At 43.1% G+C, this 27,440-nt stretch overlaps 1 protein-coding gene across 1 annotated transcript; it reads left to right on the plus strand.

Moving 5' to 3' along the window:
* The first annotated feature begins 614 nt into the window (after positions 1-614).
* On the plus strand, positions 615-26,601 carry PI4K2A (phosphatidylinositol 4-kinase type 2 alpha). The gene is made up of 9 exons (XM_045854334.1): positions 615-1,097; positions 7,764-7,964; positions 12,110-12,241; positions 12,863-13,016; positions 17,081-17,142; positions 18,627-18,726; positions 19,454-19,587; positions 20,083-20,142; positions 24,180-26,601. Exons 1-9 carry the CDS (start codon positions 663-665, stop codon positions 24,339-24,341), a joined length of 1,440 nt encoding a protein of 479 aa, XP_045710290.1. The 5' UTR covers positions 615-662; the 3' UTR covers positions 24,342-26,601.
* Positions 26,602-27,440: the final 839 nt, after the last annotated feature.

Genomic DNA, 27,440 nt, shown 5'->3' on the forward strand with positions numbered 1-27,440 from the left:
GACTTTTACCTCAAATTTTTTTAGTCTAATGGGACTATATCTTTCCTCGATTAACAAATAAACATTGAGCTTTGTGCCAGGCACTGTGTAAGTTGCATGAGGGCTGGGATTTTGAAAAAACCTTTTTATTTAGATAGAGTAGGGATTTTTGTTTCTTTGCTTCACTGCTGTCTCTCTAGCATCTAGAATATAGTTGATGCTCAACAAATATGTAATGACTGAGTGCCAGATTGAATGAATTCTGATACAAAGATCAGATTTCTCTAGTCTTACAGCTGGCTCACAGTAGGCACTCAATTAGTGACTGACTAGGCAGGCTTACTTTATTGAAAACTCCTAAACATTGATCAGCAATTGAAAGCTAAGAGCTCAGGGAGTGTCTAATTTGAGCTTGGCTCCTGGAGCATGCGCAGTCCACACAAAAGGTGACGAGCAAAAACCACTGAGGGCGTGATTGCGTAGGCGCTGATTCTGATTGGCTACGGTTGGCGCGCGAGGGGTCGTGCCTACTCGTCGCCTAGTAAACAGGGAAGGTGGGGGCGGGGCCACAGAGGCACCGCGACCTGGTTGGCCAAGAGGGGGTAGGGGGTGTTGCGGATTGGTCCCCTCCCGGAGCTCAGCTGTGTGGAACGCGCCGGGTCCCGGAGCCGGCGGCCTAAGGAATGGACGAGACGAGCCCATTAGTGTCCCCGGAGCGGGGCCAACCCCCGGACTACACCTTTCCGTCCGGCTCAGGCGCTCACTTTCCGCAGGTACCGGGGGGCGCCGTGCGAGTGGCGGCGGCGGCCGGCCCGGCCCTCTCTCCGCCTGGTTCGCCAGGCCACGACCGGGAGCGGCAGCCACTGCTGGATCGGGCCCGGGGTGCGGCGGCCCAGGGCCAGAACCAAACCGTGGCCGCCCAGGCCCAAGCCTTGGCCGCCCAGGCCGCAGCAGCTGCTCACGCCGCGCAGGCCCACCGCGAACGAAACGAGTTTCCCGAGGACCCGGAGTTCGAGGCGGTGGTGCGACAGGCCGAGGTGGCCATCGAGCGCTGCATCTTCCCTGAGCGCATCTACCAAGGCTCCAGCGGCAGTTACTTCGTCAAGGACCCTCAGGGGGTGAGAGCGGGGTAGGGATCGCGGCCGCCGACTGCGGGGAGGATGGGCCTGTCCAGGGGAGTTTGGGGCTTCGCACAGCCAGAGGGAAAAGGGGGTCCGAAAGAAAAGCTGCAAAAAGGAGAAACTTTACTGTGGGGAGCCCCCTTTCCAGGATGTTGGAGTGCCACGGAGGACTGGAGATGGAGAGGCTCTGCGGAATGAAGAAATAAATCAGAACCTGTTTGGTGGGGGAGGAGTGAGCGAGAAATTAAAAGAGGAAATTGACCAGATACAGGCTAGGGGCCCAGCGGTTTGGTGAGGCAATCTGCTTCTGGACAGAGACGCGCGGGGAGATGCTGCTTTCTAGTAGTCTGTAGCTTTAAACTACAGACTTGAGCTTTGGGCTCATTTTTCTCTCTTTTTGGACCAGACCAATGTTGTCACTGCTAATTGAGGAGGACGTGTAACACAGCAGGGACTCCTGAGAGTTCAGTTCCAGCCTTCTGTGCTGTGGGGATATCTCTGCCACCGTCCCAGGTTTCTTATTGGCAGACGGTGGTGATTGAGTAGATGGAATCACTAGTTTTCATCTAGGATTTCTTTTGGGAAATTGCTCAAATCCTTTGTTATGGTTCCTCAACTTAGGATGGAGTTTCAGAATCATGGGACTATCAGCTGCCCTTTCACTTTCATTTCTCTCCCAAGACTATCATATAGATGGTTTGGTTTTCAGCTAGGGCAGTGTTTGCTGACCTTTATTTTGTCCCTTGCATTTGATTAAAGGGGGATGGGATGGGGCATGGAGTGATTGATCAGGACAGCTGAGAAGTGACCTTTATCCTTTTTTTTTTTCTTAACATGAGAAAAACAAATTTGATTTCCTAGGTCACAGGACCCCCATAAACATAGGAGATCCAAGGGCAGTCAGGCAGTTGAGGTTTATATGCCATCCTCAGCTAAGGGATAGGGGCCCAGGGCTTCAAAGTGGAGGAGGGCAGTTTTGGGGGAAGTTCAAGAAGAGCAGCTGTTTGATAATCAGATGTTTCACTTGCCATGCAGTACGTCTTTCAGGTAAAAAAGTTCTCTCTGGTAATAGCTCTTTTTCTGGGCCAGGCCCCCTACCTAAGTTCTTGTAGGCAATAAGGGAGGTAAAAGTTTTTCCTGCTAGGTCTTGATTGCTTTCAGCTTCAAACAGTCCACCTAACCTGCTTCCCTAAGAAGTACAGCTCAAGAAGTTGAGTTGGTAGATTGTGCCATCTTATTGAACCAGCCTCTTAGTCTTGAGAATAGGTCAGTTTAGTTAAAGTTGCTGCATTTCAGGAGGCAGTGTGCAGGTGGGCTCTCAAAGTTAGGCTTATTATTGCACAGTAATTTACTTAATAAGAGACAGTTCTATGGAAACAAAAGAAAAACAAAGGTTAATGATTGGAACAGACTATAGTCCCAGTTCCTGAGTTCTGAAGGCAGCCAGCTGAGATTTCTAAATACCCAGCTTGAAGCAGTTGGAGTGAGGGCCGGCAGTAGCAACATGATAGATGTTTCTGGTTATATTTGAGTGGCCTACCTTTTTTTTTTTTAAGATTTTATTTACTTATTTTTAGAGGGAGGAGAAGGGAGAGAGAAAGTAAGGGAGAGAAAAATCCATTGGTTGCCTTTTGTACAAACCCACAACCCAGGCATGTACCCTGAGTGGGAATCAAACCCATGCCCGTTCGCTTTGTGGATGACGCCCACCAACCGAGTGACATGGGTTAGGGCAGTGGCCTGCCTACCTCTGTTTTGAGAACTGCAGAGGTGTCACTGGGATATCAGAGGGTCAAAAAATATCAAGTCTTCTTTGCCAGGTGGGCCAGAATGGTTTAGTGCCAGGGTGTCCAACCTGCAGCCCACAGGCCATATGCAGCCCAGGATGGCTGTGAATGAGGCCTAACACAAAATCCTGAATTTACTTAAAACATTATGAGATTTTTTTCTTTTTTGTGATTACGTGTCCCCATGTATTTAATATGTTGCCCAATACGACTCTTCTTCCATTGTGGCCCAGAGACACCAAGAGTTTGCACACCCCGATAGTGAAAAAATGTATTATTGTTTTACTTATTAGAACGATGGTGTCAAAGCTCTGTCAGATTTTCTCTGCATCTCTCTTGTGTGAATTTTTTCAGTGGGTGATATGCTGTTTTGATAGGATTGCTGAGTGGCAAGGATGGTAAGTCTTTAGGAAAAAAAAGAAAGAACCAGAGAGCAATTTTGCCATCAACCCAGTTAATATAGACTGAGTTGGGGAAAGCTTTGAGAGTAACAGGTCTTTATAGATCCCTCAAATAAGGGAGCAGTGAGTTAAACAGAAAGCTCAGAGGGGAACCATCACTTTGGAAGAAAAGAAAGCTGGGTGTCCCGAGGTCTAAATGTTAGTCAGATGCTTTCGTTTTTTTTATTGGGGAACCAGAATGACACCAAAGATATGAGTGGTTTTTATTTTAGCTTGTTGACTGACTTTGCTAGGTATAGGAGCCAGAGGAAGGTTTTTGTTTTTCTTCGTGACACTGTTACAGCTCTGTTGGAAGTGTGTCAAATCAGCCGAGAAGTGATCAGGTGCTCTGACAGATCAGAGCAATATGATCTCTCAGTCCTACCTAGCAGGTAAAGTACTACTGCCTCGGTATATAGGCCACAGAGAATGACAGGCTACGGGGATGTTTCTTGATGATTTGCAGGATCCCAGTCTCTATAATTTCCTGGCCACTGTCCTTTCTTAGAGGGGATGTTGAAACACATATGGCCTGACAAAACTTCTTAATGTGGGAGTCCTGCTCCCACTGAGGAAAATGTGGTTTAGAGCAGAGGCCCACTTTCTAAATATTGTGGTGTCACACTGGCCCACAGACTCACTGCAGATGGTCTTGTCATCTTTGGCCCTGCTCCAAAAGTGTTTATTTTACTTAACAAATACTTAGATAGCACTTAATATGTGCCAGGTCCTCGTTTCAATGCTTTACAAGTAATAACTTCCTTAATTCTCAATACCCTCAGAAGTAGGTACTATTAGCATCCCCACGGATGCTACCGAGGCACCCAGTGTGAGTAATTGGCCCAGGGTTTCACAGCCGGTGAGTGGGAGGCAGGCCCAGGCCGTCCAGGAGGACAGGCTCCAGAGGCCGTGCTCCTGAGCACTGTGATCTGCTGCCTTAGACTTAGTCATCCGACTTTCTGATTTCTCTTTTCAGTTACCATTTTGGTGAGAATTAAAGTTGGCTGAGTGTGGCAGATAATTTAAATTCATAATGACTCAAGTAAAAGTACATTGAACTCTCACAGAAGAAGTCTGTAGGCCACTCGGGGCTGGCAGGCATTTCACTTCATCAGGATGCAAGCTCCTCCCATCCAGCTGATGAGCCATCCTCAGCCTGTGGCTTCCACTCATGACCCAAGATGGCTCCTCAGACTGCAGGCATCTTACCTGCTCTTCTGGCCCTCAGAAAGAAAACAGGGAGCATCTGCTCCATCCCTTTAGGCCATTCATTTCCTAGACATGGCCCCAGGTTCATCTCTTACAGCCCACTGTTCAGAATTCAGCGGCAGTAGTGTCTGGGAACTGTAGTCTACGTTTTACCCAGCTAAAAGTCAGGGGTCCTGTGTCCGAGGAACAGAGATTGGGGGAACAGCAGTTTATGTGACAGTTACATTTAGTGAGAGAGAGCGAGTCTGAACATTTTTTGATGATAACAGCCCTGACACTGATTCTCAGTTTAGAATGGTTTCTCCCTCAGGGTAAGCCGGTGGGGACCTGGAACAATAAGATGGAAAATGCTGGATCAGAAGTCATGGTGGAGAGTACTCCTATTACTCTCCTCAGTTGCATCCTTGTACTTCAGGTCTCACACTCACCTACAAAAGTATTTTTTGAGCGTTTTCTGCTTTGTGAGTCTAATAATATTATATCGTCATATTGCCAAGGATCATATAATAGCATGTGATTCCCTAGTTTGTTGAGAAGATTATATGAGATACCACATCTGAAAGCCCCTGGCATGGTTCCTGCTTAGTCAATCAGAGTGTTTTGTTTTTAAGTTATGTGCCCATTGACCTCTAGAGTTGGCTTTCTTGAATACATTAGCATTGAGACAGAAGTCACGTGATTTTGAGAAGATGCTTTCCTGACTACTGAGAATAGTAATTCATTAGATAACCTTCATTGGTATTTGGTTCAAAATTTTGCATATACTACTCACTTACTCTAGCAATTTGGCTTATATTATAATTTTCAACCTTTTAAAATATTTTATTCACCAAGACTTTGTCATGATAACAGTACAGTATATTTTTCCATTTTTCAAATGTAAAAATGTTATAACATTGAATGTGCATCTTCTAGCTACCTGTGCCTTCCAAGAAATTTGAATGTTTGCACATTTGGTTGAGACCCACACTGATAGCCAAATAAAGAATAAGATCAAATAGAATCATTTTTTACTAAAATATTAAGAGGCAGTCAACTTTGATTATCACATATAAATGTAGTTCTTGAGATTTGTAGGTATCATCAACCAGGCCACAAGTTGTAACAGACAAGGCAGGTGGGGTTGAAGGCAGTGGATATGAAAATAAATACAGGCTAAATCTCTTCACTATATTCTGTTTGGATCGCCTCTTCTTGCAGGGTCTCCTGTATTTGGACTAACCCCTCCCTTTCTTTTGTAAGAGTTAATTTGTAAATACAGCTTCTCTAACTAAATAGCTAAGTCAGGGGGTGCTGTTTTCCCTCCAACCTCTAATACAGAATATAGAAATTCTCTGAGTGCGGCCCAAGGACCCCTTAGGAGTCCCTTTTGGGGTCCACAAATCAAAACTTTTCATAGTAATTTTAAGACTTTGCCTTTTTCATTCTAGTTTCCTTATGAGTGTACAGTGGGGATTTCCAGAGGCTACATGATGTATGATATTGAAACAGATTTAATATTATGGAAGATGTGAAGGTTTTGAAAGGTTAGTCTATAATGATGCTTGGCTGCACTCTTGGCCTTCAGGTTCTGCTTCCTTTCAGTGGAAGTGTTTAAGCCTTAGCCCTGGCGTTTTTCAGCCTCACTGGTAGTCGGAGTGTCTTGTTTTCCCTTTTGGGGACCAGCTTGCTGAACTCCACGTGGTGCCACGTTGAACTGGCTGTTGGGTTCTGGGACATGCCTCACATTCTCCTGTGGTTCACTGTCCAGAATCTGTAGAGTCCGTGGACTGATCAGGCATTGTCTGAAGGGCAAGATAGTGTGCAATTCAGAGCCCAGGATTCCATGGGAGTAGAGACAAAGGAATATTGCTAATGTAGGCCTCTTGCTAGCCACTTTGAATAAGAATGTAATTCTGATTTACGATATAAATGTATGCATTTGACTTTCTGACTTTCTCCAAGTGGATAAGTAACTTTGTTTACCTTTAAGACTAAATTGATTCTTTTGGAGGGAGAAAGAGAATTTTGTCTTTTTCTAGCCCTCTCAATCCTTACAAGGCTTCTTGAAGGAACTGGCCTCATGATCGACCAAATATTGTTGGAGACATGTGGGTGCCTGACCAGTCCCTAATATGAATACTTACTTATTGCAGACAGATGGCTGTATGTTTTCTGCTGTGACCTGCCATTCAGGAAGTGACACAGGAAAATGCCTTATGACCCAGAGTAGCTTGAGTTGGTTGTGGGCTGAGGGGAGAGGGCGAGTCATATGAAGATGAATCACTCGGATAGCATATTTACTTCTCTTCCTTTGAAATGACCAGTTTGGAGACTGCAGGGAACGAGAAAAATGAAAAACCACCTCAGAGAGCTGACTGGTCTGGGGAAGTTTCTAGGTTGCAGCAGCATCCCATATTTCCAAGGACCTTTGAGCATTAAGTTACTGTCTTCCAGAGAAGATGAATTTAATCTTCGTGGCCTCTCATGTCCTGGTCTCTTGCCTATCAGAATGACTTAAGAGAATCCCATTCTAATCAGTTAACATTCTTTTTTCTGCTGTGATTTTCTTTTCTGTTGTTTATTTTGTCATTTGTAAACTTTTTACTGTAAGGTTTCATTAACTTCCAGGGGGTGGGATAGTAAGGCTGATAGAGGAAATCAACCATTGATGAAGGAATTTTCTTATCCTCATTTCATAATACTTTTTGAGTCTTTACAAATCAATGTGGAGCAATAGTGTGTATGTATGTACCTTGGAAGTTGGGGTTTCATGGTATTAAAACTTGTTGTACCGTAGCCCTGGCTGGTGTGGCTCAGTGGATTGAGTGCTGGCCTGTGAACTGAAAGGTTGCTGTTTTGAGTCCCAGTCAGGGCACATGCCTGGGTTGTGGGCCAAGTCCCCAGTTGGGGGCATGTGAGAGGATCCTTGTATCTCTCGCACATCGATGTTTCTCTCCCTCCCTTCCCCTCCCTCTAAAAATACATAAATAAAATCTTAAAAAAATGTTTTCATATCACATATACTGGACTTGGCACCTTCTTTGGCCACAGCCCTTTCTATCAGTGGATCTCTCAGCTGCATACAGGAGCTGGTGTGTTCTCCTTGTATACTGGGGGGACACCAGTGCCTGACAGTAAGTACAGGTGGTCTGCCCATGCCCTCTTTCTGTATTCCTGCTGACCTGGTCTGGGAGCTACTTCAGTCAACTTGCCTTTAATACCTTCTTTTTCTTTTGCCCGTGTAGAAGATCATCGCTGTCTTCAAACCCAAAAATGAAGAGCCATATGGGCACCTTAATCCTAAGTGGACCAAGTGGCTACAGAAGCTGTGCTGTCCCTGCTGCTTTGGCCGTGATTGCCTTGTCCTAAACCAGGGCTATCTCTCAGAGGCAGGGGCCAGCCTGGTGGACCAAAAACTGGAACTCAACATTGTACCGCGTACAAAGGTCAGTGATCTGTATCCAGGGGGTCTTACTGCCTGACCAGATTTTCCTGGGCCTAAGCCCTGCTACGTGTTAGTGAGACCATTCGTCCAGTGAGGGCTCTTTGTGCCCTGAGCTTAGGGTTCTCAGACGTTTTTTTACAGGGGAGTGTTGTGGGGAGGTAGGTTTAGGCTCCTGATTTGATCATCTGAGGAAAGCTGTCCTGAGAAGGATACACATAAATTTTTGCGTATAATTTTAGGAAGTTTACCGACTTCCTTTGATGCACATTTATGGGCTCCCTGCATCTTTGGATTCCAGATAACCCCAAACTGGTTAGAAACGTAGCTACTGCTGCGGCCCAGTCTCTTGGATTTGCAAGCCATTCCAGGATTTAGATACAGTTTAGGATTGACTTACTGATGTCAGCTAAGCACTTGCATAGTCACTTATGCAAGGAGGACTAGAATGGGCTGAGGGTTAGAGTAAAGATTTGGCCAGAACCCCTATAGGGGTGGCAAACACAAGGCCCGAGGGCCAAATTTGGCCCTCCACCTTGTTTTATCCAGCCTGGCACCTTGTTTCTACCTGGCGGCAGCACCGAGTTCTTGCTTAACTGTTAGGGAGTAGTTAACATTTATGCAGTCCTAAAGTTACATTCAGCCCTTTGAAGGCAACTGTGAGGCTGATGTGGCCCCCTGGTGAAAATGAGTTTGACACCCCTGCCCTACAGGGAACTAACATGGAATTCTCACTTTTCTTCATGCTATGGAAATCTGGTACTTGTCTAAACATAACAAAATTGGTGTCCCAGGAAGCAAATCCACGCTTAGAATGGATTTGCACACACATTATATGTGGTATAGACTTAGTTGTGATTCTAATGAAGGGTCTGGATCATACTCCTTTACCCCCCAAAAATGCGTAAATACAGAATTGATCGCGTACCATATCAGGAAATGTATTGAGGCCAGGTTAAGAACCCCTGCAACTATAGGGTGTTCCATGAAACTTTCCAGGGATTATGAGGGGAAGGCATCTGCTAGTCAGCATATGACCACTTCAGAATGTCATCACCCATTGGGTATGTGGCTATCCGAGGTTTAGTAACAACTTAAGGTGGAACTCTGATGTGATGCCCTAAGGCTTTAGAGGTGTGTTTGTGGCTCTGGGTCTTAATTGTCTTGGAGAATCTAAGGAAAGCTATTCATCTTATTCCCCCCCAAAGCACATATATTTGCAATTATTGTTTTACATATAGTTTCAGGAAATGCTTTGTAGCCCAGGTGAAGTCTATGCATTGACCTTGTAGAAACCATGCTTCTGGATTAAAAATTCCTGCTTGGAGTTTTCTTCACAGGTTTAGTTAGCTGACTGTATGCAAAGAGACTGATCAGGAGACAGGACCTTCCCTTCAAACCTGTTTTGATGTCTTCCCAGGGTATTTTGGAAGAAAAGGTGTTTGTTGTGGGCATTTAACTGTGTCAGCTCCTTTGCCACCAAACTCCAAACAGTAAGCCAACTAGTTTGTAAGGCCATAGTAGTCAAGGAACACTTCCTGAAATATCCTTCTCCTATTCTCAGTGCCTAGGAAAGTACTGTACCTACAGTAAGCGTTCTGTAAGGACCAACTGAATCAGTGAGTGAATATCAAACTATGAGAAACAATACCAGAGATCCTGCGTCCTCAGGTCTAGGAGAGACTGATGGCAATTCTGGGTTTGTAGCCACCACCTAACATCTAATTCACTGCCTGGCCTGGCGCAGCTCACTCTGTCCCTTCATGCGTCAGTCCTCTCGGTGTGCCTGTGATTACGTAGGCACTCTGACCATCTTACATAATAGTTAATGCTCCTGTGATCTCCTGCCTAACTGGAAATTCTTCTACTAAGCCCCTCCTAAAGTCTGGAGACGCTTTTAAATAAATACTCCTTGCTTGTTACTCTTTAATTTCCTTTCTTCACTAGGTAAATAGCAGAGTGCCCCCAGCCCCTGTGCCTGCCTCCTTTGCCTGTGCAGTGCCTAAGAATCAGAGGGCTTAAGTTTGAATTCTGGCTCTGCAGCTTTTTAGTTGGGTGACCCTTGGGCAAGTTGCTTACGAGTCGCCCCCTACCACCTCCACTCAGTTTCCTCACTATAAAAATAGGGATATAAATAGTTCCTATTTTATAAGGTGGCTATTAAAATTATGCAGAATAACCTATGTAAAACACATAGCCCAGTGCCTGGCACAATATAACACTCCATACATCCTAGCCTGTGGTATTTTTATGACTATTTTAATCATCAGTGTCACCACCCCCCACACAATCCCTTTCTCCCCCATCTCTGGCCTTCTCTCCCTATTAGAGCACCTTAATGAGGCCTGAGGAACTTTTGCATCAAAAAATCAGCAACAACAAAAATACTTGTCTTTTATGAGAACAAGATGAAACAGAACTAGGTACACTTGTAACATACAGCTGCTGGAGAATAGTCAGAGGAAGCCTCTCCCCACCTTGCCTCCCCACCGTGTGGTAGGGTTCTATCCAGTTTATTAGAGCATCTGTCACTGAGGAAATGGGGCTCACATTGCAGTGGAGCCTCAACCAGTGAGGCTCTGATTCTCACTCAGTAGTTGTCTCTGCTCTCTGTTCCTATGCGGTTTCAGGTTATGAAAGTTCATTAGTCATAAGGGGAAAGGGGGCTGTTACAAAGCGTGATCACAAATAAGTTTGATGTGGGAAAAGGTAGTTTACGGTCTAAGAGAACCAGGGTTTCACCATGGAAACTGGTAGGATAGTCTTAAGCAAGTCCTTTTCCCCTTTATTCCTGTGCTTAAGTGTCCCGATTTGTAGGGCCGACAGTGCCATCCCTCAGTACCTTGTACACACATTTTAGGTCCTCCTTTAATGCTGGATGGACACGATAAAGCAGGGAGGGAGGCAATTATTTTTCCCCTTTCTATCTCTATTGTTCATGGACAAAATAGTTATTTGTAATGAATTTTGCAAGGTTTAAGAAAAGAAAAAATTTGCTTATAAATTTCATTTCACATATTTATATGTGAAAATTCACTTGTTGCTGTCTCTGAAAGAAACTTGTAACTCATTCATTCATTCACTTAATATTTTTGAGCATGTGCCAGCTGCTGTGTTAGGTACTAGGAATGCTAATGTGAGCAAAATGTTCTTTTCCCCCTTTAATTTCATTAGGGTTAGAGGTAATTTAGATACACAAATAGATGCCCACAGGGCAGTTTGATAAGTGTGACAGTAGTTATACATATGGATTATGGATTATATTGATGTTACCACAATTTAATGATCAAATATAATATTGATAGTCCACTAAAAATTTTTTTGAATAGGTAATGCATGCATTTAGTGCTAAAATCAGAAGGCACAGGAGTGTAAGTGGAGAAGAGTAATTCAGCCTCCTTCCCACCCCTGTCTTTCAGCCATTCAATTTCCTTCCTCAGAGGCAGCTGTTATTACTAATTTCTTACGTAATGTTCCACACATAGTCTGCATAAGTATGCATATAAATAATAATTCACTAAAAATTAAAACCAACTTTATTTTTTGAGTGTGAATAGTTGTCCATCATACAATATTGAGAAGGAAATAAAAGGATGTAGAGTAAATTGCAGTTTGTTTTTATTTGGAGAGAAAACAGGCATTGGGACATCTTTTCCTAACCCAGGAGGTAGCTGTATTAGTCAGTGAAATTCATGTCAGCTGCTGTAACAACCCCTGAGTCACAGTGGTTTAACATAATAGGAGTATTTTTTTGTTTACATCGTAGGTGCGTGTCATAAGTCAGCTCTTAGATCCTGTGTCATTCCATGTAGTGACAAGGGCTCTAGGGTCCCTCTGTGATGTGGGTCTGCCATCTCAGAGCCCTTCATTTCAATTCAGCTGCAGAGATTGGGGAATAGGATACAGATCATGGGAGATTTTAGGGACCAGGCCTGGAGGTGATGTACATGTATCACTTTGTCAACATTCCATTGGCCCAGACTAGTTGTATACTCTATCTTAGCTGCTAGGAAGGCTGAGAAATGTATGCTTTCTGTGTGTCCTGGAAGAGGAACAGTATTGGTGAGCATTGAGCTATTTCATGCCATAGTGGGATACTTCCTTAAACTTGACTCTAACATAGTTATCTCTTCTCTTTACTCTATGTAGGTAGTACACATGGCCAGTGAGACCTTCAACTACAGTGCCATTGACCGAGTGAAGTCCAGGGGCAAGCGGCTTGCGCTAGAGAAAGTGCCAAAAGTTGGGCAGCGGTTTAACCGCATCGGGCTACCGCCAAAGGTATAGACTACACTTATGTGACTTCTTATTTTTTTTAAAGTTAGGATTTTTTAAAAGATTTTACTTATTTTTAGAGAGGGAGGAGGGAGGGACAAAGAGAGGGAGAGAAACATCTATTGGTTGCCTCCTGCACATGCCCAAACCAGGAACCGGGCCTGCAACCCAGGCATGTGCTCTGCGGAGAATCAAACTGGCAACTTTTCACTTTGTGGGACGATGCCCAACCAACTGACCCACACAGGTCAGGGCTTATATGACTTACTAAAGGTGATTACTTTATAGTGGCCTAGTCGTCCAAGTGGTGAAGCAAGGTGCCTATGGACTGGCATATGGGCACCTGAATAGCCTGCCCTGAGGCACCTTTTTTCCTCATTTCTGTCAAAGGCCTAAGACCCTAACTTTCTCACTTCTCTTGACCATTTGGATGGGCTTCTTGAATTTGGATGGGCAGTCACCATCACAACCCTTTTCTCCTTGCAAGGGAGGTGAATTAAACATCTTGGAAACGTTTTCCTACTCTGATATAAAATCCACAAGGCCATAGTTGGTCCCTGGCTTACTCTTGGGATCTTTGAACTTGGGCTGCAGGGAAATAGCTTTCTTCCTCTGTCTTGGTTGCAGGTTGGTTCATTCCAGCTCTTTGTTGAAGGCTACAAAGATGCAGATTACTGGCTACGGCGTTTTGAAGCAGAACCTCTCCCGGAGAACACTAATCGGCAGCTACTGCTGCAGTTTGAGCGGTTGGTCGTGCTGGACTACATCATTCGCAACACTGGTGAGCAGCTGTGGGCGGTCCTCTCCCTGTGCCAGACTGACCAGTGAGGCGCAGGGTGAGGCCTGCGGCCTTGCAGAGCTTGGTATCAGACAGCCTTGTCAGGATGAGTTTTATCAAGTCAAAAGGATTATGCACATTTGGGGAAGTTCTCAGAACATGTTTTTCCAAGACAAGCTTTGTCCAGGTGCATTATGTGCATTTATAGAGGTGGCAAGGCCTGGAGCTAATATTTACATTCTGTCTGGGCCTGTTTCCTGGTCCCAGACAGAAGACCCTTGGCCTTCCAAAGCAACATGAGGGTTCTAAGAGTACTTTTATACTTGGTCCCTAGTCATTCTTATAACAGCAAAGCCTGTCATAGGACCGTTTTGTCTTTAAGTACCTTCTGTAAGTGGATTCTTGCAGTATTTGTCATTTTGTGACTGGCTTATTTCATTTAGTGTAAAGTCCTCAAGGTTCATTTATGTTGTAGCATATGTCAAAATTTCTTTCCTTTTTAAGGCTGAATAATAGCCCATTGTATGTATATGCCACAATTTGCTTCTCTGTTCATCTGTTGATGGACACTTGGGTTGCTTCCACATTTTAGTTATTATGAATAATGCTGCTATGAACATGGTTGAACAAATAACTCTTTGAGACACTGCTTTCAATTCTTTTGAGTGTATACCAAGAAGTAGGATTGCTGGATCATGTGGTAATTCTATCCTTAATTTTTGAGGAATTGCCTCACTGTATTCCACAGTGGCTATACCATTTTACATTCCCATCAACACTGCAGAAGAGTTCCAATTTCTCCACATCCTTATCACCACTGGTTATTTTCTTGTTTTTTGTTTTTTTTTTTTTTTGATAGTAGCTGTCCTAATGGGTGTGAAGTGGTATCTCATTGTAGTTTTGGTTTGCATTTCCCTAATGTTTAGTTATGTTGAACATCTCTTCAAGTGCTTTTTGGCTATTTATATATCTTTTGGAGAAATGTCTATTCATGTTCTTTCCCCGTCTTCAAATCAGTTTTGTTTGTTTTATTGTTGTTGAATTATAGGAGTTCTTTGTATATTCTGAATATCAATCCTGTACCATATACACGTATCTGACTTGCAAATACTTCCTTCCATTCTGTGGGTTGATTTTTTATTCTGTTGATAGTGTCTTTTGATGTGATTATTTTTATTTTCATGAAGTCCAGTTTATTTTTTCCTTTTTTTTTTTTTTGTGCCTTTGGTATTATATCTAAGAAATCATTGCCAAATCCACTATCATAAAGCTTTTGCCCTATGTTTTCTTTTAAGAATCTTATAGTTTTAGGACTTGGATGTAGGTCATGGATCCATTTGAGTTAATTTTTGTACATGGTATTAGGAAGGGTCAGCCTCATTCTTTTGTATGTGGATATGCAGTTTTCTCAACACCTTTGTTGAAGTACCTGTCTTTTCCCCATTTAATGGCCTTGCCACCCTTGTCAAGGATATTTGATCAGTATTTGTGAAGGTTTATTTCTGGACTCTATTCATGGGTCTGCATGTCTGTGCAGTGTGTTCCGTACTGTACTGTTTGGAAATCAGGAAGTGTGAGTCCTCTAGCTTTGTTCTTTTTCTGGATTGTTTCAGCTATTCAGGGTCTCTGGAGATGCCATATGGATTTTAGGGTGGGTTTTTCTGTTTCTGCAAATGAAATTATTAAGGTTTTGCTAGAAATTGCATTCAGTCTGTAGATTGCTTTGAGTATTATTGATGTCTTAACAATATTGTCTTCTAGTCTATTAACATGTGATATCTTTCCACTTATTTATGTCTTCTGTAATTTTTTTCAGCAATGTTTTATAATTTTCATTGAACAGGTCTTTAACCTTCTTGGATAAGTTAATTCCTAAGTATTTTATTCTTCTCGATTCTATTATAAATGAAGGAGTTTTCTTACTTTTCTTTTTTAGCTTGTTCTTTGTTAATGTATAGAAATGCAGCTGGTTGTTCCGTGTTGTCTTTGTATTCTGATGCATTGCTGAATGTATCAGTTCTAACAGTTTTTGTGTGGAATCTTTAGGGTTTTCTACATAAACAATTGTATCACCTGCAAACAGAAATCATTTTACCTCTTTCTTTCTTACTTGGATGACTTTTATCTTTTTCTTACGTAATTGCTCTGGTGTTCCAGTAGTATGTTGAATGGAAGCTACCTAAATGGGCATCCGTGTCTTGTTCTAAATCTTAGGGGGAAGGCTTTTGGTCTTTCACCATTGAGTATAATGTTTGCTGTGGGTTTTTCATATATGACTTCTATTATGTGGTAGGAGTTTCCTTCTGTTTCTGTTTTGTTGAGTGTTTTTATCATGAATGTATGTTGAATTTTGTCGAATGCTTTTTGAGATCATCAGTCTACTAATATGATGTTTTGCTTTGATCCATTTTCCTAAGTTGAACCTTTCTCACTTTCCAGTAATGATACTGGTTGTGGTGTGTAATCTTTGCAATATGCTGCCGAATTCAGTTTGCTAGTATTTTGTTGAGGATTTTTGCATCAATATTCGTAAGAGATAGTGGCCTATAGTTTTCTCATTGTGTCTTTGTCTGATTTTGGTATCAAAGTAATGCTGGCCTCCTAGAATGAATTATGAAGTGTTCCCTCTTCAATTTTTTGGAATAGTTTGAGGGGAATTCGTGTTAGTTCTTTATTTTTTTTATTTTTATTTTTTAACTTATTTATTTACTTTTAGACAGAGAGGAAGGGAGAAAGAGAGGGAGAGAAACTTTGATGTATGGTTGCCTCTCACATGCCCCCCACTGGGAACTTGGCCCGTAACCCAGGCATGTGCCCTGACTGGGAGTCAAACCAGCAGCCCTTTGGTTTGTAGGCCGGCGCTCAGTCCACTGAACCACACCAGCCAGGGCTCATGTTAATTCTTTAAATGCTTGGTAGAATTCACCAATGAAGCCATTAGGTCCAAGGTTATTATTTATTGAGAGATTTTTGATTACTGATTCAATTTCCTTACTAGTTATAGGTCCACTCAGATTTTCTGTTTTTTCATGGCTTATGCTTAGTAGGTTTTGTGTTTCTAGGACTCTGTTCATTTCATCCAGGTTATTCTGCTTATTGGCATAAAGTGCTCACAGTACTCTCATCATTTTTTTTTGTAATAATGTCCCCACTTTAATTTCCGATTTAGTAATTTGAGCCTTCTTTTCCCCCCTTAGTCTCTATAGCTAAAGTTTGTCAATTTTATTTATCCACTGAAACAACTATTTTAATTTTAGAGATTTAGTTCATTTATCTATAACGTCTATATACATATGATTGGATTTTCACTTACCATCTTATTTGCTTTCTGTATTTTATGCCTATCTTTTATTCTCCCTTTTTCTTTATCTTTTTATTCCCTTCTCTTTTCTTTTGAATCACTTTATAATTATTTCCTTTCCCTCCTCTTATAGTTTAGAAGTCGTGTACTCTTTGTCTTTTCTTTTGGTGGTTACCCTAAAGATTACCTTGTGGACATTTGATTTTCCAAATCTAATGTTATTGGTACTTTTACTATTTTCTTGGACAATACAAAGATCTTAGATCTCCTTAGCTCCATTTACCCTTCTCTAGACTTTTGTATTATTAACGTTATGTGTTTAAATTATATATGTGTTTGTGTATACATATATACATATATATAAGCACATTTATATATAAAACTGTAAGATAATACTGTTGTCGTTAATAATAATGATGGAGACTTTTGGACATACCCAGGTAAGCAGAATAATGAGCCAGTCATCCTACCTCTTGGCCTCTTCTCAGATCGGCCGGTGCTCTAAGGGAGATGGGGCCACAGGTGCTGGACTCCCTCTCTGGATTTCCTTTCTCCCAGATGTTGACATTTTAACTCTTCATCATCATGTTAAAATCTCCAAAGCCTTCAAGAGATTTAAAAGTATTTTTTCCATATTTTGTAGTTGTTCTCAGTAGAATGATTGGTCCAAGTGTCCAAAATACCTAACCTACCATGGAAACAAAAATCACCTCGGGTTTGTGTTTTTTTCCCCCTAACTTTGTAACTTTTGTGTTTCTGTTTGCAGATCGCGGCAATGACAACTGGCTGATTAAATATGAATATCCAATGGATAGTTCTGGCTCTCGGGTAAGAGGTTCATCTATACCTTGAAGAAGGGGGTAAAGTGCAGTATATGCATTCAGCAGAATTATGATAGCATGTGTGTTTAAAATTGATAGGTTAATATTTGGTAAAGTTTTCCTCTGTTTTTTAAGGAATATGCTACTAAATGATGTTAATAGGAACAGAATAAAGAGAAGTTCAAATGAGTTTGGTACATCCTTTATGCCTTTTTTAGAGATTCACGTTGCACAGTAGCATATAGTAAAGGTCTGAAAAGTTATACATTAAATGAACCCATTTAGTTGTGATTGGCCCCATGATTTCCAAACTTTTTTGACCATGGAGCACTTTTTTCACAACAGACCACAATTCCACGGAACGTCAGTTTAGAGAAGCTGCTTCCTGCAGCTCTCTTCACTCTCTCAGTCCTTGTGTGCCTCGCCACACATACCCACCCGCCCCGCTCAGTCTGCACATTTTAAAACATTAATGGGAAGGCTACCTGCAGAAGGTCAGAGGTTGGTGTTTCTTCCTCATGTTTTTTTTTTTTTTTTTCCTTCTAGCTTTACTGAGATACAATAACAGAGCATTGTGTGAGTTTAAGGTGTACAATATGATGATTTGATACAGGTACATATTGTGAAATGCGTACCACAGTAAGATTAGTTAACACATCCTCAGTGTTTTTTACTTCCTTCTTTAATAATCTTTCCCAAATTTTGTGCTCTAGAATTACCTGAAGTACTTATTAAAAATGGTACAAAGTCATCAAGCCTTTCTCCCCATTATGTTGGGTAAAACTCAGGACTCTGTACTTTGACTGAGGGACCCCAGGGGATTCTGATGCAGGTGTCCTGGCCCCATGTCCCCTGTTTTTCTGATGACACCAGTGAACCTAAAGCACGGAGCCAAGTAAACAGTTATGAGCGTGTCTGACATGGGCAGTCACAGTGGGTAGCCTGCCCCACTCTTTTTGCATTCAGCTCTTGTCCTTTTCCTTTTTGTATATCAGTGAGGCAGGGGAGCAAACTTCCTTGTGCGAGAGCAGCCACCTGTTACCTTCCACGGTTCTGTTCTTCACTGGAAATCCGGGGTCACCACCAGTGAACTGGCATCTGAGTCAGGGTCCACACAGAGGGATTTTGACCAGTTGATAATGATTTGTTTTTTTTGTTTTTGTTTTTCATACCCTAAGGAATTTCATTGTCTTTCCCTAGCAGGAATGGCTTATAGTATTCTTTTGGTATTGTCATTTCTGTTATTACCAATGACTGTGGCAACTCCTGGGAAGTGCACCTTTTGTAAGATGAGAAAGGGACTCTGAGAACCTTGAACAAGCCAAGTCAGAGGTACCATAAATGTGCTAAACTCAGGTAACAATGTAGAAACCAGTTCAGAGGTTGAATAAGGATTGATGCCTCAGGAGGATGAGAGGAGATGATTACTACTGCTTTAAGGGGCCTGAGGCACCTGGGACCCTAAGTATTCAGTGTTTCCTTGTTCTTCAGGACACAGACTGGGTGGTGGTGAAGGAACCTGTTATCAAGGTGGCTGCCATTGACAATGGGCTGGCTTTCCCCCTGAAGCATCCTGACTCCTGGAGGGCATGTACGTTTTAAGACCACTTTGGTCTGGCTCTTCTCTTGCTAGGTCTGTTTTCTCAGCTGTTCAAGGTAGATGATAATACCTGTATCGTAGGATTGTTCTAAGAATTAATGATATGAAATAATGCAGCTCATGCACTTTAGTGCAGTAGCTGCCATGTGGCAACAATTCGATAACGTAAGTTAGTTTTATCATTTTTACCTTATAGCATTCCCATTAGAAGCATAGAGTTGAGTTTTCTCATCTCTGCTTTGAGTTTTTCTTATTCTTTCTGAGGACTATCTTTTAAAAACATGTATTCTATTTGCATTTAAATATAAGCTGTTCTCAGTGTCCTGTCTTCCTTGTTGACATCCTGGAAGCCAGCTCCTGCCCTGTTATTACCAAGAATCATGTAGAAAGAGGAAGAGATACAGGTAGGGGATCACCAGCCCCTTTGCAGCACTAGTTTGTCTTTTCAGAAAGAGTATCTCAGTGTCACAGGAGCAAGTCATTAACCCTTCTAGATAGGCTGGTGTCTTGAAGAGTCTTGTAATATCTGGGAAAGAGCTCAAGCTCTGGGATAAGGCAGACCTGCGTTTGAATGCTAGTTCCTCCATTTACTGTGTAACTTTCAGGGTTCACAGCTCTTGCAACTTACCTGTTGTCTGTCAAGGAAGAGGGGGAGGACCTAGATGGGCAGGGATTTTTTTTCAATAACAGCTTTGGTTTCGACATTCCCTCTTTTCAGATCCTTTTTACTGGGCTTGGTTGCCCCAAGCAAAAGTTCCATTCTCTCAGGAGATCAAAGATCTGATTCTTCCAAAGATATCGGACCCAAACTTTGTCAAGGACTTGGAGGAGGACCTGTATGAACTTTTCAAGGTTAGCCCTGGAAACATCCACCTTATAACCGTATAAAAGAAGTAATTCTTAAAGGTTTTCCTAATTGGTCCTAATAAAAGCCAAGAGAGTGTGGCTAACACCCTTCTGGCACCCTTCTGACCTCTTAGCCAGTAAAGAGCAAGATTCCCACATGTGGACAGCAGGAGCTCGTTTGGATTGGTTTGAAGGAAATTGGTAGCTCTGATGGATCACACTGTGTGTATCCTGTGTGTCGTGTGAATCTGCAGAGCTTTCACTTTCCAGTGCACACTGGAGCCTGGAGTTCTTTAGTTAATAATGAGACTCAGGACAAGGTACTTGTTCTGTTTTCCTGACTGTGAAACGGAGTTCTTGGGGTGATAGGTAACTTCACTGAGCCTTATAAGCCTCATGTAGGTTTTCTTTATTAGCAAGTTTCTAATTAGGGTAGGAAAATGGGTTCTTCTGAGGGATTCACACAGGTTCCATCTCCTTCTGTCTGCCCTTCCTTTGCAGAAAGATCCTGGTTTTGACAGGGGCCAGTTCCATAAGCAGATTGCTGTCATGCGGGGACAGGTAAGCCTGGGACATCTCCTGGTGTCATCCCTGGGATCTCTCTGGGAGGGTTATGGGCTTGTGTTGAGTTAATGGGTAAAGATTGTTATACATATGTCATACATATTTCAGTATATGTCATACATATTTCAGTCTATGTCATACATATTTGTGATTCTGCATTAACACATGAGAGGAAAGGTGGCCTTCCCCAGTCTCCCACCTCTCCCAGGGTATCTGGTGGTTGGTGAATGCACTTACTGCATGCTTACTTCTGTGCTACTTGCTGGATACATCACTGGTAAGTTTACCCAGTGATCCCTTGTCCTCAGGTTGCTGGAGGCAGACCATATATATACCTTGCTGGTTAAGAGTTAGTCTCTAGAGTCAAACTGCTTTACCACTTACATGCTTTATGGACTTGGACAAGAGCTGCTGCTTCTTTGTTTAGAAAATGGGACAGTGATAATGCTTTTCAGAGTTGGCCAGAGGATTACGTGAGATAATGCACATCAAATATTTAGTAAAAACAATGCCTGGCACATGCTAAGCACTCAGATATAGGCTTTGGTTTTATGTTATATTATTTCTACTCTTTCCATTTTACCTTCAAAGAGAGCTAAGGAGACACCCAGGGCATTACTGATCTTCCAAAATACAGTAAAGAATATGCTTGAAAATTTGTTTAAAAACTCTGTAGGACACTGACATTCTACCAGTAATGTTGAAGTCTTAAAGAGAGTTGGAATGGCCTAATGGTTAAGGGCACAAACTGGTCACAGTGCCTGGGCTTAAGTCCTGGCTCTGCCATTTACTAGCTGTGAAATCTTGCACAAGTTACTTAATTTCTTCTTTTACTGTCTTCATTTGTAATGTGGGAGTAATAATAGCATCTACCTCACAGGTTTAGTATGATATAAGGGATTTAAAACAGAGTAGTGCATGACGTATTAAATACTCGATATGTGTTAGCTATGTTGAACACCATAAAGTTCTTTGAGCATCCGGCTCCTCACAGCATGTAGGTGGCCAGTATATTAGTTATATCTTTACTTGCTTACCAATCACACATTGAAACAAAATGGGCCTGTGCCCTACAGAGATCTGACATACCACAGGGAAAGGAGGTTACAACCTTCTACCTACATGACTCGTAATCACAGTGAACTGAAAGGGAAGAGTGAAGAAGCCCCAGAGAAATGATCTGAGTGGTAGTTGTTACTCACTATAAAAGCTTCTAACCGGGAGTTAGATAAAGAATTTAGCCTGGCTGGCCTAGCTCAGTGGATTGAGCTGGGGCCTGTGAACCAAAGGGTCTCCGGTTCTATTACCAGTCAGGGCACATGCCTGGGTTGCGGCCCAGGTCCCCAGTAGGGGGCACACGAGAAGCAGCCACACATTGATGTTTCTCTCCCTCTCTTTCTCCTTCTCCTTCTCTTCCACTCTCTCTAAAAGTAAATAATAAAAATCTTTAAAAAATAAAAATAAAAAAAAGATTTCAGGATGTGAGGGAAATCCTATTTATTTATTTATTTATTCATTCACTTATTTTTTAAAGATTTTATTTATTTAGAGAGGGGAATGGAGGAACAAAGAGAGGGAGAGAAACATCACTGCATGATTGCCTCTCTCACACCCCCTACTGGGGACCTGGGCCACAACCCAAGCATGTGCCCTAGACTGGAAATCCAACTGGAGACCCTTTGGTTCGAAGGCCAGCACTTGATCTACTGAGCCACACCAGCCAGGGCTAGAAATCCTCTTTAAATAGCACGTTCTCTAGAGTTATGTGTCTGCTCTAAATTTCTCTTCAACTTTTTAATTTGAAAAATTTCAAACCTCAGCAATGTGATTTTCTTCTAGATTCACCATTGATAGTTAGCCACACTTGCTTTATCTCATATCTGTGTATATTATGTATCTCAATAATACCTACATACAGGTATTATTGACCTACATACCTGCATATTATTATTATTGACCTACATACATATATATTATATTATTGACCTACATACATATATATATAAAGTTTATCTCTTCTATATATAGATTTATTTTGGCAAATCTTTGGAAAGCCATACACAATTGACATTTTACCCTAAATGCTTTAGCATACCTGAAGGGCACTCCTAACTCAAAGACCTAAGGAAACCCAGGAAGACCCAGCTAGGGCAGGTTTAAAATCCTCTGTCTCTTTAAGTTGGGTGATCTTTTGCACAATTCACTCCAATTCCATTTGAAGCTCCTTTTAGTTCTCTACATTGATCTTGTGCTCAAGGCTCTTTGAAGCAGTGTAGGATGCTGATAAATACCTAAACAAAAGTGAAAGAGGAATGAATTACTGGTAGGATCCACTTCTGACACCTGTTCCAGGTGAATCTCTGCCTCTTTATGGGTAACATTTATAAGCCAAGGGTATTTGGCTTGAGAGCTGTATGACTGTGATTTGAGGGTGCAGCCTAGCTTACCCTCCCATGTGTCTGGCCTGGATGTGAAAATCTTCAACATCTAGTGGTTTAGAAGGCTATCATAGGAAAACTTTAGCTTTTGTCCTGTCCTACCAGAGAACATAAATGGTGGTGATTCTAATTTTGACAAGGGAGAGAAAATATGTTCTCATTGGTGCATATCTGAAATAGTTCTGAAATACAGACAAAAGTTGGTAGGGAACTAAGTGCAGTGTGGTGTCCTGGATGTGATCCTGGAACAGAAAAAGCACAGTACTGGAAAAGCTAATGAAGTCTGAACTAAGTCTGGACTTCAGTTAATAGTAATGTTCTAGCGTTAACTTCCTAGTTTCGCTAAATATACCATGGTTATGTAAGATGTTAAAATAAGGAGAAAATGTGGTCAATCATACACAGGAACTTTTTGCACTATCATTGCAAATTTTATGTTGATACAGAATTATTCCAAAGTATAAATTCTATTTAAATAAAAAGATGATGAACAGGCAGCATTAGAGGAAGAATCCAGCTGAAATGTTGGCTTTTTAAGATACATGATCTTTATAGGAAAATCAAAATAAGGGTAAACAGTAAAAAAAAACAAATAAAAATCACCTGTAATTCCTTGACCCACATATAATCCCTGCCAACTACCAGACTTTTATCTCTGCAGGTGGGTAGATAGAAAGGAGTTTAGAAAATAAAAGTGAAGTCACATTATGATACTGATTCCTTATCTTCTTTTTTTTTTTTGACTCAAATAATATTGTGATCAGCTTTCCATGCCAAAGAAATATCTATTTTAATTGTTTCTTATCCCTCAAATTATTAACTGATCCCATACTCTTGAGCATTTATATTATTTTCACTTTATAAACAATACTGCATTGTATTGGCTAAAACTGTCTTGTGCATGTTCACAGTTGTTTGTATCTTAGTCCTAAAAATGGAATTGCTGAGTCAGAGGGCCTGGTCTGTGCACATCTCAGTCTTCATTGTCCACCGGCCTTTCAGGAAGACGGTCCCGCCATCTAACCCTGTGTCCTGTCTCCAGACTCTCCCCAGCTCTGAGTCACCACCTTCCATATCTTTACGAACTGGAAGGGCAAAATATCAGAGAGATTTGTTGTAATTTTTATTTTTAAAATGGCTAGAAAGGTTTTCATTTTCTCTATATTGCCCACTTATAGTCCTACTCTTATAAGTAACTATTTGTACAATTTTCCATTAGCATGTTTTGTTTTGTTTTGTTTTTAGTTTTTAGTTTTCAAGATGGGATACTTTATTTAGATTTTATTTATTTATTTTTAGAGAGAGGGGAGTGGAGAGAGAAAGAGAGGGAGCGAAACATCTATCAGTTGCCTCTCGCATGCCCCCAACTGGGGACCTGGCCTGCAATCCAGGCATATGCCCTGATTGTGAATCAAACCAGTGACCTTTTGGTTTGCGGGCCAGCACTCAGTCCATTGAGCTACACCAGCAGGGCTGGGTTTTGTTTTTTTGTTTTTTTTTTTATTTCTAGGAACACTCTATCTGCCAGTCTCCCTTCAGAGGCAGACCTGGATGCCTCTAGGCCTTTCCTTAATTTATCTCATTTTCCCACTGCAGATCCTAAATCTGACTCAGGCCTTGAAAGACAACAAGAGTCCCTTGCACCTGGTCCAGATGCCACCCGTGATTGTTGAGACGGCCCGTTCCCACCAGCGGTCTGCTAGCGAGTCCTACACACAGAGCTTTCAGAGTCGGAAACCCTTCTTTTCGTGGTGGTAGCCCAAGCGGGAGACAAGGGCGTGTTGTCTGCGACTTAGGCTGGGAGGAAGCCTGGGGAGCGGGTTTCAGGAAAAGCCAGAGAAGCCTGTAGAGAGCAGTGCCCTTGAGAGCCCTCCCTCTCTGCTCACCACCCCCTCAGGGCTTTCCCATGCACAGGGAGAAGCGCAGACAGAGGGGCAGTGAGTGCTGGTGGGCCCTCCTGGGTGCCAGGGAGGACTGGAGCTCTGTGTAAGGAGTCCAGGTGTCTGGGAGGGAGCATCTGCCTCCAGCGTCTCTGGAGGGCAGGCTGGGAAATTCCCTTTCCTCCCCTACATCTTGCTCTGTTGCAATTCCTCATTATATTCTGCATCAGAAACGAACAACAAAAACTAATTTAAATTATTAGAAAAACCCAGGCAGAATCCCAGATCCTTTCATCATCAGAAACTTCAAATCTAGACCTAGATTAACATGGGCCCAGATATTCAGGTGCCTCACAGTTCCTCACTCCCGGGGGCCAAGGCAGCTGGGTGACCCTCAGTGCTGGGGCAGGCAGAAGCCACACCTGTCCTTTGAGATTTCGCCAAGTCCTCTCCTCCCCCTACCAGTGCAGCAGGCTGCAGAAAACCTTCAGATGTGATTCCCACGGTGGGGGTGCTTTCGCTCCAGACCTCCCAGCAGTTCTGTATATGATCCTATCGATCAGCTCTGTGCTCTGCCCTGCTAGGGACCCAAACACTCTAGTTCGGGCCTGTAGTTTGCCTGTCACTCGGGCAAAAGCAGGAGGTAGGATGTGGACTCCCCCAGCATGTACAAAGGATTCGTGTACCCTGAGTGTGTGCTGGGAGCTGTGATAGGTCTGTGGGCAAACTTACCCCAGCCTTGCTTTCTGAGTCCTTTGCCCTGCCCACAAGTGATAAACTCTCCCACTCCTTTCATTTGTTTATGTTATTTTAGATGTTTCTTTTCTCAACTCTGGACTTAGGGGTTCAGTTTGGGTTCTGGAGTGGGTCTCAATTTATAAGAGGACAGGATATTAGGTCCTCCGACTTCTTTTTAAGCTACCACTGCTGCTTGGTGGAGGAAACAGGACTTGTATTCTGCCTCTTAATTGGTAGCCGCCCTTTGCTCCCTGACCTCTTGTTCCAGGGCAGTTTTTCCATGGCTTCTTAAGAATGGTAGGGCCCGAAGGACAGAGGCCTTCAAGCTGTTCCCCAACGCTGTTCAGCTCAGTGTGCTTCCTGCTTCCACGTCTCCTTCCCTCAGCTGTCCCCTTGCCAGGTGTCCAAACCCTTTCTACACCAAAGCAAAGAGTGGCTTCGTGAGGGAGTAAAGAGGGTGCCATCTGTGGCTCAGGGGCAGCCCCATGTCACTGGACACTCAAGTTTCTGGAACGCTGCGGATTGGTCAATCAGCCTTGGAAAGAAACTATCTTGAAGGTTTGAAAAACAACCAAAGAAAGGGAGCGAGGACTGTGGCTGCCCTCTGCTTGCCCAGCTCCTGCCATCAAGCAGAGATGTGCAGCCTCCTTGTCAGCTGGGCCAGGCTGCCCCTTCCACTCCAGCCCCCGGGAGCCAGCCTCTCCTGGGCTTCCATCCAGCTGACAGGAAGCTTGTGTAAAAGCCGGATGCGCGTGCCCCGTGGACGAAGGCGCAACTCCCCAGCCTGCCCCAGCCCTGACAATCCCAGTCAGTTGACCTGGACACTAGCCTTGGGGACCACGTTTGTGAGGAGGCCTGCCCTCAGCCCGCAGGAGCAGCAGGGCTCCCAGAGGCCAGAAGGGGACCCAGGTGTGCTTAGCTCTCCATAGACAGCTTGATACAGACTTGTGGTGAAGCTCCCCACCTGGAACCTGAGGAGTCTGACGAGGAGCCTGGTTGCTGCCCCCAGCCAAGCAGATCTGCACGTTGCCCTCATCCAGACCAGCTCTGTGAGAAGGAAACTGGGTCCAATGACAAAGGGGCTGGTCCCAGTCCTGGCAGGCAAAAGAGTGGCGATGGCGGGGGGATCCTTTTCTGGCCTCTGTCTGTTCTCCTTGAAGCCTGTACTCAGGTTGCCTTGAATGTGGACTTGGGTAAAGCCAGGGGCCCAGAGTGCTTCTGGGTGGCACTCATGGAATGGCCCAGCCCTCTGCCAGCCATAGGCCCCGTCCCTCAGCGGCAGGGAGCGGGGGCTGGGCTGTGCGAGTCCTGCCGCCTCTGTATTGTTCTAATGCACTGTAGAAATTGTATGTAATGTATTTAAATCAATGCAAATGTATGAATAACAAGTCTGATTCTGACCTTTTTTGTCTTTTTTTCTTTTTGTGAAAGACAAGGTAGAGTGCAATTTTAAGGACAATCTTGTGTTTCCGTGAGTTGGCTGAGACGTGGCTCTTGAGTCTATTTTCCTCCAGTAGGGGAAATACAGATCCTCCTTTCCTAAGTCCCAGTGCTCTGAAAACCAAAAATATTTTCATAACCTGACTCTGAAACTGACCTGAACGTACACTGAGGCTATTTATGACCATCATCATATTCCTTAGTGTGAATATTTGTTGCAGAAATGTTTTGTTATGAGATATTTTCCTACTAGGGATTATACAGTATTTACACTTATCACTTCCAAACAGCTGAACAAAATTCTGAATTCCAAAAGCATCTAGCCCCAGGGATTTGGAATAAGGAATATGGGCTTCTCTTCATGACCACAGGGCAGCCCTCCTCTGCGTGTGCTTGGAGCACTTGGAACCCTGGTTCCTTTACAGTGAAGGATAATCAGAATAATGATAATAAAGTGATGGATAATCAAGCAGATAGTGGGAGGGGAGCTGAAGGCAAATGAGCACATGGTATGCTTCTGTTGAGGCTCACCTCAAGGGCTTTCAGGCTGGGAACCTCGGATAATGCAGGAGGCGCAAGAATGCCTGGTTCAGCTGTTGACCCACTTCTGGATGTCTGGTCCGTGGGGCGAAGAAGCCAGCTGAGGAGCTGGTGCCCATTCATGTGACTGTGGGCTCACCACCCACTCTGCGGTGCTAGTGGTAATAGCCTGCCTTCTTCTAGACCTGGCCAGGGGCCAAGAACCCTCTTCTCTCCTGTGCATCAGGACTGACTGCAGAGATGTGTCCATCTCTCTATC

This window comes from Phyllostomus hastatus, unplaced genomic scaffold (assembly GCF_019186645.2).
Source record: "Phyllostomus hastatus isolate PE091 unplaced genomic scaffold, TTU_PhHast_1.1 phas_scaffold_1066, whole genome shotgun sequence".
Taxonomy (NCBI): Eukaryota; Metazoa; Chordata; class Mammalia; order Chiroptera; family Phyllostomidae; genus Phyllostomus; species Phyllostomus hastatus.

Excerpts from the sequence above, each read along its gene's own strand:
- PI4K2A (XM_045854334.1), top strand. The coding sequence starts at position 663 with ATGGACGAGACGAGCCCATTAGTGTCCCCGGAGCGGGGCCAACCCCCG. Across the intron at positions 1,098-7,763 it reads TCGTCAAGGACCCTCAGGGG|AAGATCATCGCTGTCTTCAA; the intron begins GTGAGAGCGGGG and ends TTGCCCGTGTAG. Across the intron at positions 7,965-12,109 it reads ACATTGTACCGCGTACAAAG|GTAGTACACATGGCCAGTGA; the intron begins GTCAGTGATCTG and ends TACTCTATGTAG.